Below are 16,957 nucleotides of genomic sequence, written 5' to 3'. Positions count from 1 at the left end.
CCCAATCCCGGGCGCCGCGGCGGTCACGTGCGCAGCAGCCGCTCACCCCTCCCCGCTCGCGGGTTCGGCCCCGCCCACCGCCCGCGCACTCCCGCGAGCCCGGCCTCGGCCGCCGAAGCTCCGCAAAACTCCCCAGGGCCAGGCTGCGCCTGCGCATTGCGGCCGGAGGGGGCGGGGCAAGGGACACGGTGGCCGCCAAGTGGGGCTGCCCGTTGGTCTCCCGTCTGGGATAGAGCGCTAGGGCTGCGCCGAGGGAGCGGGACGTCACGGTTGGCCCGGTCTGGAAAGGCCTGCTGTCCTCCCTCCGCTGCCGAAAGTAAACTTTCCTGCTTCATCCGCGGCGCTTCTGAGCACTCGCCGCGTTCCGGGGCGCGAGGTCCGGAGCCGTCGTGCGTCAGGGCCTCGCTGCCACCCGGGCGTGGGTCCTCAACGCCATGGACGCGACGGCGCTGGAGCGAGATGCCGTGCACTTCGCGCGGCTGGCCGTGCAGCGCGACCACGAAGGCCGCTACTCTGAGGCAGTGTTTTACTACAAGGTAGGGCCGGGGCAACCGCTTCGGTGGGAAGCACTCGAGTCGGAGTCCGGCGGAGGCCTGAGACCGATGGCGGAGTCCAGGTGCCGAGGCGACAGGGCTCACTGGCAGTGCTTTTCTCTCCCTGTTTCCTGCTCCTCCTCCGCACGGGAGAGGCGACCCGGGCTATAGAAGCCGAACACATCCACGCCCACCCGGGCTCCTGCCACTGTGGGGTGGCTTGGTGGCGGCTTTGGAGGGACCGCTTCTCTGGCCTCAGTCTTGGCTGGCAGAGGCCTGCCTTTGAGCTGCTCCGGGGCAGTAGTTAGGTGTGGGTAGTTAGTAGCCAGGTCTTGCTGTCACTTGGCTCTGATTTATGCCTAGCTGGAAATGGTCTTTGATATACTCGTATATTAAAGTAGTGCATGTTCGTTGAAGAAAATAAATTAGAAAAAGAATAAAGCCATCTCTTATCTTAGCATTTGATATATATCTTTGTGGTTTTTCTATGCATATGTGTATACAGCTTTTTTTTTCACTAAGTGGGATTGTACTGTTTATACTATTTTTAACCTGTTCCTTTCATTTGAATGTTTTTCCAAATCACTAATTTTAGACCTATAATATTTTATTAATTATAGCTGCATAGTATTTCATTATGTGGATGTATCATAATTCCTTTACAAACTGTAGATTCATTCTGGTTTTTCAGCATCGTAAGTAATGGTGCAGTTAATATCCTTATAACTAATGCTTTACATGTTTGTTTGATATTTCTTTTGGATAAATTACTGGGGGCAACATTGCTAAATCAAAGTGTATGAGCTTCAACAGTCCAGTCTCTGCTCTCCAATCCTGAAGATTTACAAACACACCCCTCCAGCAATAGTCACATGTGGAGGTAGCTGTATCCTCTTAATATTGTCACCTTTTCTTTTAGAAAGAATGTCAGACTTTGATAACCCAGTAGTAGTAATTTTATTCCATAAGCTTGTGTGCTATCAGTAAAGAGTGGTTTGCCACAGATCAATATTTTATTGCCTTCGTTTTATAGTCTACTTTATTTTTTTTTTTTTTTAATTTATTTTTGGCGGCTGGCGGGTATGGGGGTCAGAACCCCTGACATACTGGTGTTAGAAGGCTGTGCTCTAACCAACTGGCCAGCCCTATAATCTACTTTAAACTTTTGGTGTGTTTCAGAATCATTCCTTTTGGAGTTTTTTGACAATTTCAGAAGGTGATATTTCTTTAAAAGAAAAGTTCTGTGTGTTTTGGTTTTGTAAAATAACTGATGAATATTAATAGATTAAAATCGTGACATATAAAATGCTTTTTGTAAAGCAAAAGAAACTACTATGCAGTGCCTCTTGTTTTCCCATAAGATTACATATATGACACTTCAGAAGAATTTTTCATCCTTGAGAAAGTCAAAAAAGTTGTACTTCTAGAAAGTATTTCTATAAATTTTATCAATTTAGTATTTAGTGTTTTCTGCCCTGATACCATTCTATAAGCAGTTTCTCAATTGTTAGTCACTTTTGAATATAAATAAAATGAGAAAATAAAATTGATAGTAGCAATTTTTTAAATTGGCTTTGTCTTTTTAAGCAAGATAATTATTTGAAAATCAATATTTACATGCAAGAAGAGGTAATATATATTATATAATTACATAGTAGTTATTGAAGTTGTTTAGCTATAATGTGTTTAGATAACGATGGTTCGTAAGATACAATATTTAATGTTTGAATGTAAAGTTGTATTTTCTTCCCCTGAAATATCTGAGTTACAGAGTCCGAGGAAGTCATCGTATCTTTTCTTTCCCACAGCCTTTCGGCTGAATTTGTCTGATTATTGCATAAGGAAAACAGAAAATAAGTAAACCACAACTGTTCTAAATAAATGTTTATAATTTCTCATATTTGAGTTCATAAATTTTCAACAGTATGTGAAAATTGGGAGCATTGAAAACCAAAGAAAAGGTATTGGAGGATTATGTGATTCATTTAATTTATGGGAAAAATACTAATATCTTAAAGACATTCTTGTTTTGTTATTCATGGAAACCAATAGTAAATAAATAGAAAGTGGAAAAGAAAATTCAAATTAATACATCTGTTGGATTCCTTTGAATTATTTTTTATTTTTAGGAAGCTGCACAAGCCTTAATTTATGCTGAGATGGCAGGATCAAGCTTAGAACATATTCAAGAAAAAATAAATGAGTATCTGGAAAGAGTTCAGGCTCTACATTCAGCAGGTTGGTAAAGGACTACTAAACTTGTCACTGTGTCTTTTTTCTTCTCTCCCCGTCACATCTTTTCCCTCTATATTTCTCTCTCCTCTTTGTTTTCTTCTTTGGATCTTGATCCTCACTCTGTTGTTGCTCATTCCTCTTTTGGTAATCACCTCTTTAAAAATCATAGTATGGAAATAAGTGATAGATATAGGAAGAGGAACCTTAGAGATAATATAGTCCAATATCCTAATTTCCCAGAGATGCAAGATGGTGAATTATCTACATTCTATTGGCAGTTAGGATTAGGATCCTGTTAAAGTTTGCTTTTTGAATATCTGTCACACATTCTTTCCTGATATTAAAATTAAGTAACTATTCCTCTTTAGTGTTTAAAAACTTCAGCTGTAGGTTCAGTCTCTTCTCTGTCAGTGTCTTCTACCTCCAGACCTTTGCTAACCTCTTTTTAAACCATACCTTGGAAAAGCGACATGTAAGCAGAGACCTGGAACAACTTGTATTTATTTTGATAAACAGCTTGGCAAGTGCTGTGATGGAAGTACACATAGGCTTCATGATCACAGTTTTGTTAGAGATAAGTGGTTTGCACCAAAATCTGCTGTTCATGTGGGTAGAAAAGAAAATTATCACGTATTGATATTTTGTTTCAGAAATGCATTCATCTCCGTAGGGGCTCTTTCTAACCCGTTTTTTTCTGGTGCTGTATAATAAAGCCACAAGCAGAGGATGGACTTTGTGCTGTTTTCTACCACTCATTCTGAGTAGATATGAACGGTTATAAGCACATAGTTAGGATAAAGTAGATTTGATCATTGGATTCGTTGTAATGACAATCCCCTTAAAACGAGGTAGTTTACTTTTAAGACAGTGCCCCAAAATTACATATACTGAAAAATGGACTGCCTGTGTATAGGGGCCTAACTTGATACAAAACTGATTCATGTATTCAGAATACCATGTATTTCAAAGGAAATTTTATTTTCCCAGCCAGGTAAATCAGGTTCTTAAATTTAACTGCCCAATAATTAGGAACCTTGTTTCATGATCAGTGTTTTCAAATAAAATTATCTTTGAAGTACGGAAAGTAATCTTTCATGCTTACTTCCATGATCTCCCTGTTTTTTCCATAGATATTTCCCTTCATTTCAACAACCATTTATTGAGTGCATGTATGGGATATATGGTAAGTACTGGGTGATAGATGAGTGTTAGTCCATATGCCCTCAGGAAGTCTTTAATCAGGTGTGGAGAGATAAAAGTATAGACATTGCACTATCATGGAAATCCCTTTCTGAAACATGCTAGACTAAATGTTAGAGCAGAATGCTCTAGAAGGGAGAGATCATATAGTGGTGTTATTACAAGAATAGAAACCCTGGTAGCCAAAGGCATATTGCCATCTTTCCCTTCCATGTATACACACACTCAATCATGCTTATTACATAGCTATTATATTTATCACAGAGTGTTCTTTAAACCCCTAGAAGTCTTTAAGACAATTGGAGATAAAAATATGAATTATCTATTATTTTCCTGAAGACTTTTTAAAAAATTCTTTCTACTTTGTAGTAAATACAGCTAAACCTAAAAAATTGCATTTGATTTGGGGGAAGTAAATCCTAAACATCGACAACTATTAATGTGATATTCAGGCACAGAATGTGACAGCCCTCATCTCTTGAAAAATAAAGACTTGTCAGTGAAAAACAAAGTTCAAAAAGGATTTTGAAAACCCAACACACCTTAATTGTTTGGCTAGTTTTTTACTCATTTTATTCAGCAAAGGTAGTATAATCTGTAGAGAATTAAATGGTTTCCTTATGTATTTAATTAAGTATTAATATTTTAAGCAGAAGAGTCCTTTTTAATAACAGGTTTATCGAGTTATAATTTACATACCATAAAATTCACGTTTTTAAAGTATACAATTCAGTGGTTTTTAGTATATTCCCAGAGTTGTAGAACCATTACCACTGTCTAATTTCAGAATTTTTATCACCTCAGAAGAAACCCCTTATCCATTAGCAGTCACTACCCATTCCTAGCCACCACTAATCTACTTTCTGTCTCTATGAATTTGCTTATCCTGGATATTTCATATAAATGAAATCAACTAATACATGGCTTTTTGTCTGGCTTCTTTCACTGAGCTTAATGTTTTCAAAATTTATCCATGTTGTAGGATATATCAGTACTTCTTTTTTTTTTATGGCTGAATACATTTTACTGTATTGATATACCACATTTTGTTTATCCAGTCATCAGTTGATGGACATTTGGGTTTCCACCTTTTGGATACTGTGAATAATGCTGTTGTGAGCGTTCATGTACAGGTTTTTGTGTGTGAACATATGTTTTCAGTTCTCTTGGACATATACCCAGGAGTAGAACTGCTGGGTCATAAGATAGCTCTATGTTTAAATTTTTGAGGAACTGCCACACCATTTTCCAAAGGGGCTACACCATTTTATAAATCCACCAGCAGTGTATCAGGGTTCCGGTTCCCTCACATCCTCACTAGCACTTGTTATTGTCTGTCTTTTAGCCATCTTAGGGCATATAAAGTAGCATGTCATTGTGGTTTTGATTTGCATTTGCTTGATAGCTAATGATGTTGAGCATCTTCTCGCTTGCCAGTTGACCGTTTGAATATATTCTTTGGAGAAATGTTTAGTCAGAAATTTTGCCCACTTCTTAATTGGGTTGTCTTTTTATTGTTGAGTTGTGAGAGATCTATGTTCTGGATACAAGTTCCTTTTAGATATATATCTTTATATTAAAAACAAAATTGAAATAATTATTTAAAGAATTGTAAAAATGTAGCTTTGGGCCGGCCCGGTGGCGCACTGGATAGTGTGCTGCTTGGGAGGCGCGGCGGCGCTCCCGCCCGAGGGTTCGGATCCCACATACAGACCGGTTCCCGCTCACTGGCTGAGCGAGGTGCGGGAGCAACACCGAGGTTTGCAATCCCGTTGCCGGTCCCCGGTCCGGTATGGGGGCAACACTGAGGGTTGCGATCCGTTGCCGGACACGGAAAAAGAAAAAAAAAAAAAAAAAAAAAAAATGTAGCTTTTCTGGACCCAAACGAATAGGAAAAATAGGAACTTTATGATCAGGGCCTAGCATATTATATTACACAATTATTGTCTGTACTGAAAAAAAATTTTTTTTAATTACACTAAAATATAATGGAGTTTCTTAAGATTTAGCATTTTCCAGGCTTTCATTTTGCTTTTTGGAGTGGAGGGGTATGTGTGGAGGACTTCTGTGTTTTATTTTTTAAATGAAGGGAGTGCTGGTAAGGAGAGAGATTCAGGGAAAAAAAATTTTTAAATAAATAATACATTGTTAATATTCCTTGTCTCTGATGTCTATTGTGTGATGAATTAAGCAGTTGGGGATGTTAGTTTTTAGGCCTTAAGATTAAAAAGAGAAGGGAAAATTACTTTTTTTTTAAGGATTTTATTCTTTTACCTTGCTAAGCTTTTTAATTAGAAGAATTGTAGTGTTTTGGTAAAGAATGTCTTAAATATATTAAAACAGTATGTTGTATCTGGCTTTATTTAGGTAATATTCCTTCTATATATGCTTTTTTTCCTATCCTAGTTCAGTCAAAGAGTGCTGGTCCTTTGAAATCAAAACATCAATTGGATTTAGAGCGTGCCCACTTCCTTGTTACACAAGCTTTTGATGAAGATGAAAAAGGGAATGTTGAAGATGCTATAGAATTATATACAGAAGCTGTCGATCTCTGTCTGAAAACCGTATGTATAAGCTACAAATTAAATTTTGTGGAATTATGCTAAGAAATGTCTTCTCTTACTATTGAATTTTACTTAACTGCTTAATGAAAAAAATTATTCTATCATTATAAATGTAGTTAAGTTACACCTTTTTGTTTTGTTTTGTTTTCTGGTCAGTATGAGGATCCGACCCCTTTACATTGGTGTTACCAGCACCGTACTCAAACCAAGTGAACTAACCGGCCAGCCTGTTAGGTTACTTCTCAGTAAAAGATGAAGAGTAAAAAGTTAATAATGGATGTTTACCTCTTGTTAAAGTTTTGACAGTATTAAGATTATTACTAAGCAATTGTTTTTTGGAATTATAAGAACTGTTTTTTAACCTTAACCTTTTTGTACCCTAATAGCTAAACTTACTACAGGAAGAATTCACCATCACAAATCTATGAATTTAGAATAAACTTCCCTTTTTTTGTTGTTTTTTTTCAATTTTATACACTAAAAAGTAAGGTAGTGGTTTGGGAGAGCTTTATTAATTTTCAAAGTAAAGTCTATATGCTGAGTGGCTTTTACTGCTCCCTAAGGAGCCCCTGAGTGAGACTCATAGCTTCAAGGGGCATCTAGTGCATTTGACAGGAGGTGAAATGGTATAGACCAGTGTTCTCATTTAGCCTGGTTTTTGTAGGTACGGTGCCTAAGACCACAGGTAAGTGCTGGTCTTCTGAGGTTCCTGCCACTTAGCCTTCCATGGCACTATGGTCATACATTTGTGGTCCAGTTAGCACTTGTCCACATGAAGTGGTTTTAAAATTCACCTCAGTGACAAGTTTTCAACACTATTTTAAATGACACCTTTAAGAATGAAAATAAAATGTCATCTTTGTTTATTCTCTCATAACTTTGAGAAGTGTAATATGTATTGTAAATTTTTTTGCTTAGAAATATTATGGATCAAGCAAATTAAAAAATAATTATGCTTTAGAATGTCTATCTCTTTCTTTCTCTTAAGTCTTATGAAACTGCTGATAAAACCCTGCAAAATAAACTGAAACAGTTGGCTCGACAGGCACTAGATAGGTGAGTTTTGGTCACTCAAGTTCTTATTCATGGATGGTACGTACTGTGTTACTTATTACGTAACAGGTTTATCTAAATGTGTGGTAGAAGTCGTAACAAACCTCTGTATTTAAAGTTAGAACAAGTCTACCTTCTTTCTCTGAGTGAATTTACCTCCTCTGTCTAGTTTCCTGCTTTAAACTCAAGAAATAACCAATCAGTTAAGAAATATTTTTAGTTTTTGCTGTGTATAGAACAGAAATGATTGTGATATTTGAAATGGAAGACTGACTTTCTCTTGTGAAATATCAGACTTCTGAAGAGGAGAACTTCCAGAGAGCCTTCCAGAGCTACTACTAAAAATAGAGATATTGAGAATGAACCTGTTTACAGCCATGCACATACCCCAGATTATACAATGTGTGTAGCTCCTTTACCTCTTAGCTCAAATGTCGACTTTTTAATGAAGCCTGCCCTAACCATCCTATTTAAAATTGGATCTCCCCCAGCGCTTTCATCCTGCTTACTCTTTTCTAATATTTTTTCCCAAAGCTATAGCTCTTACTACTTTCTAAATTACATGAAATTTACCAGTTTGTTATATTTGTTGTTAATGTCCATGTCCCCCAAATGTAAGCTCTGTGAGGGCCGAGAATTTTGTCTGTTAGTTCAGTGGTGTAACAAACATCTAGCAGAGTGTCTGACATATATTATGTGCTCAGTAGGTACTTTTTGAAAAAAATGAAAAGATTTACACAAGAGAATTACACCTCTTGAAAGAGCGTTATAGACAAAGGAAAAGGGTGGAAATTGCATTTATACCTATAGCATGAATTAATAAAATTTTCTTTTTTTGAGGCTCTGACTAGATAGCTGTACCAGCCCCAGCCCTTCTTTTTTTAAGGTATAGCAGTCATTCATCCTTTTCATTACCATCATGTACTAATCTTTAGTTTTCCTAAACACATAGAGAGATGAGCACTTGACGCACAGTTGTCTCCTCCATCTTGACTTCTTTCACCAGTCAGAATCATAGATGACGTTTACTACCTATGTGGATAACCCATACGGTATTTTTGAGTGCATCCTAAACAAAGGGGGAGAGGTGAGTCAGTCATGCCACCTTTGAGAATCTTGAAAATTATGGATACAGTCTGTAGGAAAATGCACGCAAAAATTTTTTTGCATTTAATTTCAGAGTGTTCACAATACACCTAAAGCTAATATGTGGACCTCAGGTTAAGAATTTCTCTGTTTTGTAGCTTGTTCTTTGACAGAACAAAGTCAGAATTCCCTTGCATATCCTGTGAGGCTTTCTGCAAGCCAACCCCTGCCGTCCTCTCTCATCTCATCTTCTGCAGCCTCTCATTTGCGCTTTTCACAGGGGCTTTGTCTGTTCTTTTGAAGTTACCTTAACTCTATATGCTGTTTCATACTTCTGCACATTTGCACATGCTGTTCTCTCTACTGAGAATGCTTCCTCATTCTCCAGGTGAATTCATCTGCAGCTCAAGCATCAACTCAGAGCAGCCCTCCCTGACTTACCCCTTCTTCCCAGTCGTTAAGTCAGTGACTTCTGTTGTCCATGCATTTACGTGTAATTCTTCCTTTGTAGGGTCCATCAATTTTGATGCAATTATCTTTCTTCTACAAAACTATGAGCACCTTAAGGTTAAAGATTGTTTTATACATTATTATATGCCCCTCATCTTGCATAGTATCTGACAAACAATGAGTGCTCAGTTAATGTTGTTGATAGAATATTGTTTGCAAAAATACTTACCTTACCTTTGGGAATAGCTTAAGTAGTGAAATGTTGACTATTATGTAAGCATTTTATATACTAAGAATTTTACAGTAGGGATTTTTGACTAGTTCTTGAAGTAAATTTTGTTTCCTGAGACGCTTAAATGTGAGAAGAAAAAGTAGAACAGTTTTTCTGTGCTTCTCTTCATTATAGAGCAGAAGCTTTGAGTGAGCCTTTGACAAAGCCATTTTGCAAAATCAAGTCAACGAATACTAAACCAAAGTCACCTCTAGTGAGAGCACATTTTCCACTAGGAACTAATCCCTTCCTTGAAAGACCTCAGCCATTTATAAGTCCACAGTCGTGTGATGCACAAGGACAGAGATACACAGCAGAAGAAATAGAAGTGCTCAGGTAAATCAATTTATGATTCATTGTAATGAAGAATTTTGTTAACATAGTCATTGCAGGTAATTTTATTCTCATTAGGTTTGCTGAATTGTATTCAGATCTTTGTTATAATGTGTTATGCTGTTATGTTATTATAAATTATATCATCATATGGTCACAACATGAAATAAATTGTTGAAATATGTTAGTTCTAATATTCTTTAGTATTAGCATTTTTACTAGACATTATATATTCTTCTGAAAATCATAGCATTCTGCAAAATTGAGCACTAACGGTTAGGGAGCAAAATACAGCTATGGCAGACCACTCATAATCTATGTAACTTTGTGACCAGAGCCCTAATGGGGGAAAAAAAATATATTACTTGAAGTAGCAGTTTAGGCCAGGGATCAGCAAACAGAAGCCTTGAACTATGAATAGTTCTTACATTTCCTTAAAGTGTTTTAAAAAAAAAAGAAGAAGAAGAATATGTGACAGAGACCTCATTGCAAAGCCTAAACTAAATACCGTCTGGCTCTTTACAGAAAATATTTGCTGACCCCTGGTCTAGGCAGCCAGCTCAGTGTGTCTGAAAGCAGCCTCAGGATATTAAAAATGCAGAGCACAATAATGTAAAAATTCCTGATTGCCTTTGAACCAGTGCAGATGGGATAAATCTCAGAGCCGGCATGGTTCTTCTTAAGTTGGGCACTGGTGGAAGTTCAGCCTGCTTAGAGTTGTGCAAGTCACAGAGGTGCTCGTTTTTAATTTTCCTAAAATTGAGCTGAAAGGGTTCCTTTCTAGGTAGTAGCCATCTGAGAGCATTTTTCTTTCCTTTCCTGATGAAGATTTTAATTCTACCCTATGAATCTGGCTCCCTTTGCCTAGGAAAAATTTCGTACTAACCAACACAACACAAAGCAGGACAAAAGAGGGTAATTTTGGAGCTAAGAGACACTAAAAGTCCAACACTTTGGCTACTCAGCATCCATATGCTCCCTTCGCACATTTGGAATTTCATATTACAGCAAAAAACTCTGTATTTCCACCGAGCAAAATGCAGCTATCCTTTATACAAGTGAAAAATTGTCATCCTTTCCCCAAAATGAAAATACGCATAGTCCCAACAGTCATTGTATCTATTGCTGACTGTATTAATTAGTCCTCAAATGCACTGAATAATGTTACCTAAAGACTAAATTGTGAAGTTACCCTGCAACTACTTCTAAATAAAATAAAGGAAATAAACAGATACAAGAAAGAAATACTTTATACAAATAAACATATACATGAAACAAGGAGAAAATATGAAAAGCTACTACAAACCCCATTTTTAAAATTTGTCAACAGATCATAACTGGCTTCTGTGACATTTCCTTCTACTACCTATTCCATATTCCCATAACAAGAAAATATGAAGAGCTTATTTTTCAGAATTGTAAAGTCATGTTTTTTAAATTCCAAAATAATTAAGCACTTGATTTCTCCCTTTTGGGGCTTAGGATAGAAATGGATTTGTGTCCTGGTGTCAAGGACACTTTAATTACCTCTAGAATAGGCCTATCTTGAGACTAGAGTTTTGTTGTAAAGGATGTTGGTCTTAAAAGAATATTCTTACTGAATTGAATTCAATCAGTTATTTTCTGGTATTCAATTATCTTGTGAAAATTTTGTCCAAATAAAAATTTCAACAACAGGAGGTCATCAGTTTAATTTTCATACAGCCAATACCTTGTCAGTTAAATTTTAAAGAGTTTAAATAAAATTGGCGATTAAGGTAGACTTGAACATTTACTTGAGAATTTGTTTTATTGTGTTTTATAGAACAACATCAAAAATAAATGGTATAGAATATGTTCCTTTCATGAATGTTGATCTGAGGGAACGTTTTGCCTATCCAATGCCTTTCTGGTAAGTAAGCACTGTTGCAATTTTTACTCTCCAAGATCATTAATTTAGGCATATCACTTGTCACAGGTGGAAATCGTTTTTTTTGTCATTGCTTAATACTTGTCTTCAATTCTGGATTATAAGCTTCATAAGGACAGAGACTGTGTCTGTTTTAACTAAGTTGCACCCCAGTGTCTAGCACAGTATCTGGCATATAGTAGGTACTCAATAAACAGTTTATTAATTAAATATAGGTTAATTATTATATATTTTACATATTACATATTAATTAAATGGTGAATTAAATTTGGGGGAAAATCAAGAATAAATACTAAAATTCCTCTTAAGTGGCAAGATTTTTTCTTTCTTGTTTTGTAGATTATTTTACAGTGACAATATTTTCTGAGAAGAAAACATAACAGTAAACATTTTTAAATGCAGATAACAGATTGATAGGAAATGGCTCCATAATTTATGAATGGTTATCTCTGGTTTGAGAGATTAAATCATTTTTGTAAATTTTTTCTATTCTGGTCATTTATTATTCTTAAAATTATAAAATAAGCATTATTGAATAGAAATTACATTTACAATATATTTTTAATATTTTTAAAGTTCTAAGAAAAAAACATTGAATTTGGTAATTTAATGGTGACTTGAGAGAACAGACATTAAAGAATCTTGGATTTACTTTCTGTTATGGTTCCTATGGCAGGTTAATAATAGTAAGTAATTAGATTGTAAATTTGAATTGGCCTTCATTTTTCCCCTCAAAATTTTGTGATAGCTATCTTTAGACTCTTCTAAATTCAGTCAGCTCACTGTCTGTTTACATTTAGCTCCTGATATAACACAGGTACCAAAATGTTACCTGGAACATTAGTGGTTCTGTGAGATCATCATCAAAAAAGTTTGAGAACAGTTGTATGTTATATTTTACTATAAGAGATTTACAATTAATATTAGTTTATTAAAAGTCTGGAGGTTGTCCCGTAATGAAAAAACCAATAGTTTAACCAGAAGTTTGCAAATCATACCTGACCAAAAAATTCTCTTTCTCCTGATATTTATCAGCATTCTTCGAAAAAAGAATATTATCTTTGTTTCAGTTTGCATACCATGCAATATTATCCAAAAATCTTTTGAAATCTAAAGGTTTGTTGCCCTTGGTCTAGAGAAAGTTTGGGGAAAAGGAGATGTTTTTTATTTGGTGGCACACATCAATTTAGAGAAATATTACAATACAAAGTGAGTAGAAGGTAATGAATAAGAAGGGTAGAGTTGGCACCAGAGAGCTGGATTCAAATGCCAGTTCTACTTCTTAGCTATGTGACCTTAGTAAGTTATTTAATCACTTTAAGCCTTTTCTAAAAATAGTTGCTTTAATAGAGTTGTTTTGAGATTATATAAATAATGTATGTAAAGCACTTTAGCATGCTGCCTGGCACATGTTTAGTATTTAGTAAATTAGCTACTCTCAATATTAGCCTTGCAGAGAGGAGTTTATTAAGAGCCAAGGTAAGGATCTGTAGCTTCCCAGGTCCTTTAGAATGAATCAGCTTGTACTGTTGTTAATGCCTACATTTTATTGCTGAATTTCTTGAACATAACTATGCTAAATTAGTCTTTTAAGTTGTATTCTTAAAGTAAATATAAAAGAATTTAGGTTGCTCTTATGTATATTTTTCAATTATTTATGTATTTTTCTTAATTAGGATGATCAGGTTGACTGAATTTAAGGTTAAGCGTAAAGAATCAGATTTGACCAGTTATTTTCGGATGACATAAAGTATAGCTATGATCACTGTATCAAAAAAAAATCTTTAGGAAGTTTAATTTTGGCTTTGAGTCATCTTTTCAGGTTAATTTTTTTATTGTTATTATTTTAATTTTTACTATTACTTCAGTGATAGATTGGGCAAGCTACCATTATCACCTAAACAAAAAACCACGTTTTCCAAATGGGTACGACCAGAAGACCTCACCAACAATCCTACAATGATATATACTGTATCCAGTTTTAGCATAAAGCAGGTAAACATGTATTTTGTATAATTTTATATGAAAGTTAATATTTGAATATAGATTTGAGGTTTTCCTCAGATTTTTATTATATATTCAAATGCGCGTGATTGGAAAAATTGTTCATTATGCACATTTTGACTTAAACATACTGAGATAAGTATGAATAACTTCTTTTGAGCAATTACATATTTTATGTAGACACTGTTTATTGATATGTGCTTGTAGATGAGAAACTTGAGAATCTGAATTTCACCTTTGATAAGGGAATAGGTATAAAAGAAAAATATTCCATTATTTAAATATTTAATTATTCTAAATTAACTTTGTTGAAATACTTTATTCTATTTCATAGGATTTGTTTGAATAAAATATGCAGTCAGCAGCATGGCATTTCTATTATTTTCCTGCTCAAAAGAGATTTCATATAAAAATTCAGGTGTTTGGTGCAATGTGTAAATATTGTGGTAATGTTGAAATTACTTGAATGAATGAATATATTGAGTTATTCTTATTAACAGACAATAGTATCAGATTGTTCCTTTGTGGCATCACTGGCTATCAGTGCAGCTTATGAAAGACGATTTAATAAGAAGTTGATTACCAGGTAAAATTTTGTATTTCGCCCTTTAGTCCTTTTCATTTAATTGTCTCCTAACTGGAAACTAAAAACTTAGGCCTTATCTGCATAGAAAGCAGAGAGGGCATATCACTCGGAATATAGTGGCCCTTTTTGTAGAGGGTAAGCAGATGATTTATGAATATGGGGAGATATGCTGAAACAGACTAAGGATATATGCACATGTAGTTAATATATATGGAATAAATATGTTTTGAAGTACAGGAAATTGGTCAAAGTAAAATTATGTCATTTTTATAGTACTTCAAAATTGTTCTGTACATAAAGGTAGCCACTAGCCACATGTGGCTATTGAACACTTAAAATGGGTTAGGTCTGAACTGAGTGCAAGTATAAAATGCACATGAGATTTTGAAAACTTAGCACAAAAAATAATGTAAAATTGGAAAATATCTAATTTTTACACTGATTATGTGTTGAAATCATAATATTTTATATATAATGAATTACATAAAATATATTAGTAAAATCAGATTTACCTATTTCTTTAACTTTTAATGTGGTTATTGGAAAATGTAAAATGACATTTCTTTTGGCATATATTTCTGCTTTAGATTGTATTAAAATGCTTCTGAAATTTTTTTTTTCAATTTTTAAAAGGTACCTTAAATTAAAATCATTCATTATAAATATTATTAAGCATTATAAATTTTTATTTAACTTTTTCTGAGTTGGTTTTTGTGTTAAACTGGCTTAAAATAAATCTACTTAATAGAAGATTTACTAGTTAGAGTATATAATGAAAAATTGAGCACTTTTCAGAATATTGTGAAAATGATGTCCTACTTTGTGATCTTATAAGATACTTTTTTCAGGGCCAGCCCAGTGGCGCACTGCTACAGTGCGCCGCTTGGGAGCGCAGTGGTGCTCCCACCGAGGGTTCGGATCCCACATACAGACCGGTTCCCGCTCACTGGCTGAGCGAGGTGCGGGCGCGACACCAAGGGTTGCGATCCCGTTGCTGGTCCCGGTCCGGTACGGGCACAACACTGAGGGTTGCGATCTGTTGCCGGAAACGAAAAAAAGACAAAAAGGAAAAAAAAAAACAAAAAAAAAGATACTTTTTTCATTCATTTATAGTAAATAAGCACTTTGGTTAAGGTGTAATTCTTTCTTAGGACTGTTATAGGAAAATATTCTTATGCTTATTTTTGTAAAATTGCCAAGACAATGGTATGTCTAAATGAAATATATCCTGTATAGTAGTTTATATTGAATATTAATGTTGGTATTCCAATATTTATTTTCCTTACAAAAGCATAATTTACCCTCAGAATAAGGATGGTGAACCGGAATACAATCCATGTGGAAAGTATATGGTAAAACTTCACCTCAATGGTGTCCCAAGAAAGGTGAATAATGTCGCTTCTCACCCATACCCCACCCCTTTTCTCTCTCCCTTTCTCATCTTTGAGTCTTAAGTTGAATCATTAAGAAATTTTATTTGTGTAAACATTTTTAAAGTCAGTTTAGTTGATTTTGAGTCTGTGATATTACACATTTTACTACCAGTATCATCATTTTAATAATTAAAAATAAAAACCCTGGGCCGGCCCGGTGGCGCACTGGATAGTGCGCCGCTTGGGAAGCGCGGCGGCGCTCCCGCCCGAGGGTTCGGATCCCACATACAGACCGGTTCCTGCTCACTGGCTGAGCGAGGCGCGGGAGCAACACCGAGGGTTGCAATCCCGTTGCCGGTCCCCAGTCCGGTACGGGGGCAACACTGAGGGTTGCGATCTGTTGCCGGACACGGAAAAAAATAAATAAATAAAAATAAAAAAATAAAAATAAAAACCCTGACAAGTATAACATCAATTTTTTAATGGTTTTGGTTTTGAGAAAATTTTTGCAAAGTTTTAATAAGTAACATTGAACTAAGGATCGTTAATGGTTAAAATAAATTTTAATCTGATTGTTCCTAATTACTTGTTCTGATTAAAAGGAGATCAGACAAACTAAGTATGTTACATCAGAATAGTTTATATGTAGGGGCCGGCCCGGTGGCGCACTGGATAAGTGCACCGCTTGGGAAGCGCGGCGGCGCTCCCGCCCGAGGGTTCGGATCCCACATACAGACCGGTTCCTGCTCACTGGCTGAGCGAGGCGCGGGAGCAACACCGAGGGTTGCAATCCCGTTGCCGGTCCCCGGTCCGGTACGGGGGCAACACTGAGGGTTGCGATCCGTTGCCGGACACGGAAAAAGACAAAAAAAAAAAAAAAGAAAGAATAGTTTATATGTAGTCATAACTTGAGATGTAAGCCTTCAAAATTACTTCCTTTGTGAAATATATGCATAGTCTCAAGTTATACCACTTTGATTTCTTTAAGGACTCTGAACTCTTATACAGGCCTTGCATTGTTAGGGTTCTCTAGCACTGTCTACTCCCAGGTCCGTGCATCAATCTCAGCATCACCTGGGAGCTCGTTAGAATTGAAAAATTTCAGGCCTCACCCCAGACCTGCTGAATCAGAATCTGCATTTTAACAAGATCCCCTGGAGATTCCAGTCTAAAAATCATTTCTCTATAGCTCAGTAATACTCAAATTGTAGTGTGCACAGAATCACCTGGAGGGCTTGTTAAGACACAGATTGCTGGGCACCACTCCCAGAGTTTCTAATTCAGTAGGTCTGGGATGGGACCAGAATTTGCATTTCTTTTTTTTTTTTTTTTTTTTTTTTTTTTTTTTTTTTTTTTTTTT

The 16,957-nt window shown here is 36.0% G+C and overlaps 1 protein-coding gene across 3 annotated transcripts in view; it reads left to right on the top strand.

Annotated features, from left to right (window-relative positions):
* Window positions 1–215: 215 nt before the first annotated feature.
* The window catches only part of CAPN7 (calpain 7), a 37,306-nt gene continuing 20,564 nt past the window's right edge, over window positions 216–16,957 (top strand). For 2 of the 3 annotated variants that reach the window (XM_008570723.1, XM_008570721.1), the window contains exons 1-9: window positions 216–536; window positions 2,663–2,771; window positions 6,375–6,532; window positions 7,521–7,588; window positions 9,528–9,728; window positions 11,530–11,616; window positions 13,503–13,629; window positions 14,139–14,224; window positions 15,516–15,609. In XM_008570723.1, the coding sequence (XP_008568945.1) occupies window positions 435–536; window positions 2,663–2,771; window positions 6,375–6,532; window positions 7,521–7,588; window positions 9,528–9,728; window positions 11,530–11,616; window positions 13,503–13,629; window positions 14,139–14,224; window positions 15,516–15,609 (1,032 nt within the window). In that variant the 5' untranslated portion in view covers window positions 216–434. Of the gene's footprint in view, window positions 537–2,662; window positions 2,772–3,898; window positions 3,952–6,374; window positions 6,533–7,520; window positions 7,589–9,527; window positions 9,729–11,529; window positions 11,617–13,502; window positions 13,630–14,138; window positions 14,225–15,515; window positions 15,610–16,957 lie in introns of those variants that run through there. The other variant, XM_008570722.1, reaches the window with a different exon arrangement.

The sequence above is a fragment of the Galeopterus variegatus genome, unplaced genomic scaffold, assembly GCF_000696425.1.
Source record: "Galeopterus variegatus unplaced genomic scaffold, G_variegatus-3.0.2 Scaffold625, whole genome shotgun sequence".
NCBI classification, from domain to species: domain Eukaryota; kingdom Metazoa; phylum Chordata; class Mammalia; order Dermoptera; family Cynocephalidae; genus Galeopterus; species Galeopterus variegatus.
This window is presented reverse-complemented; position numbering and strand designations above follow the sequence as displayed.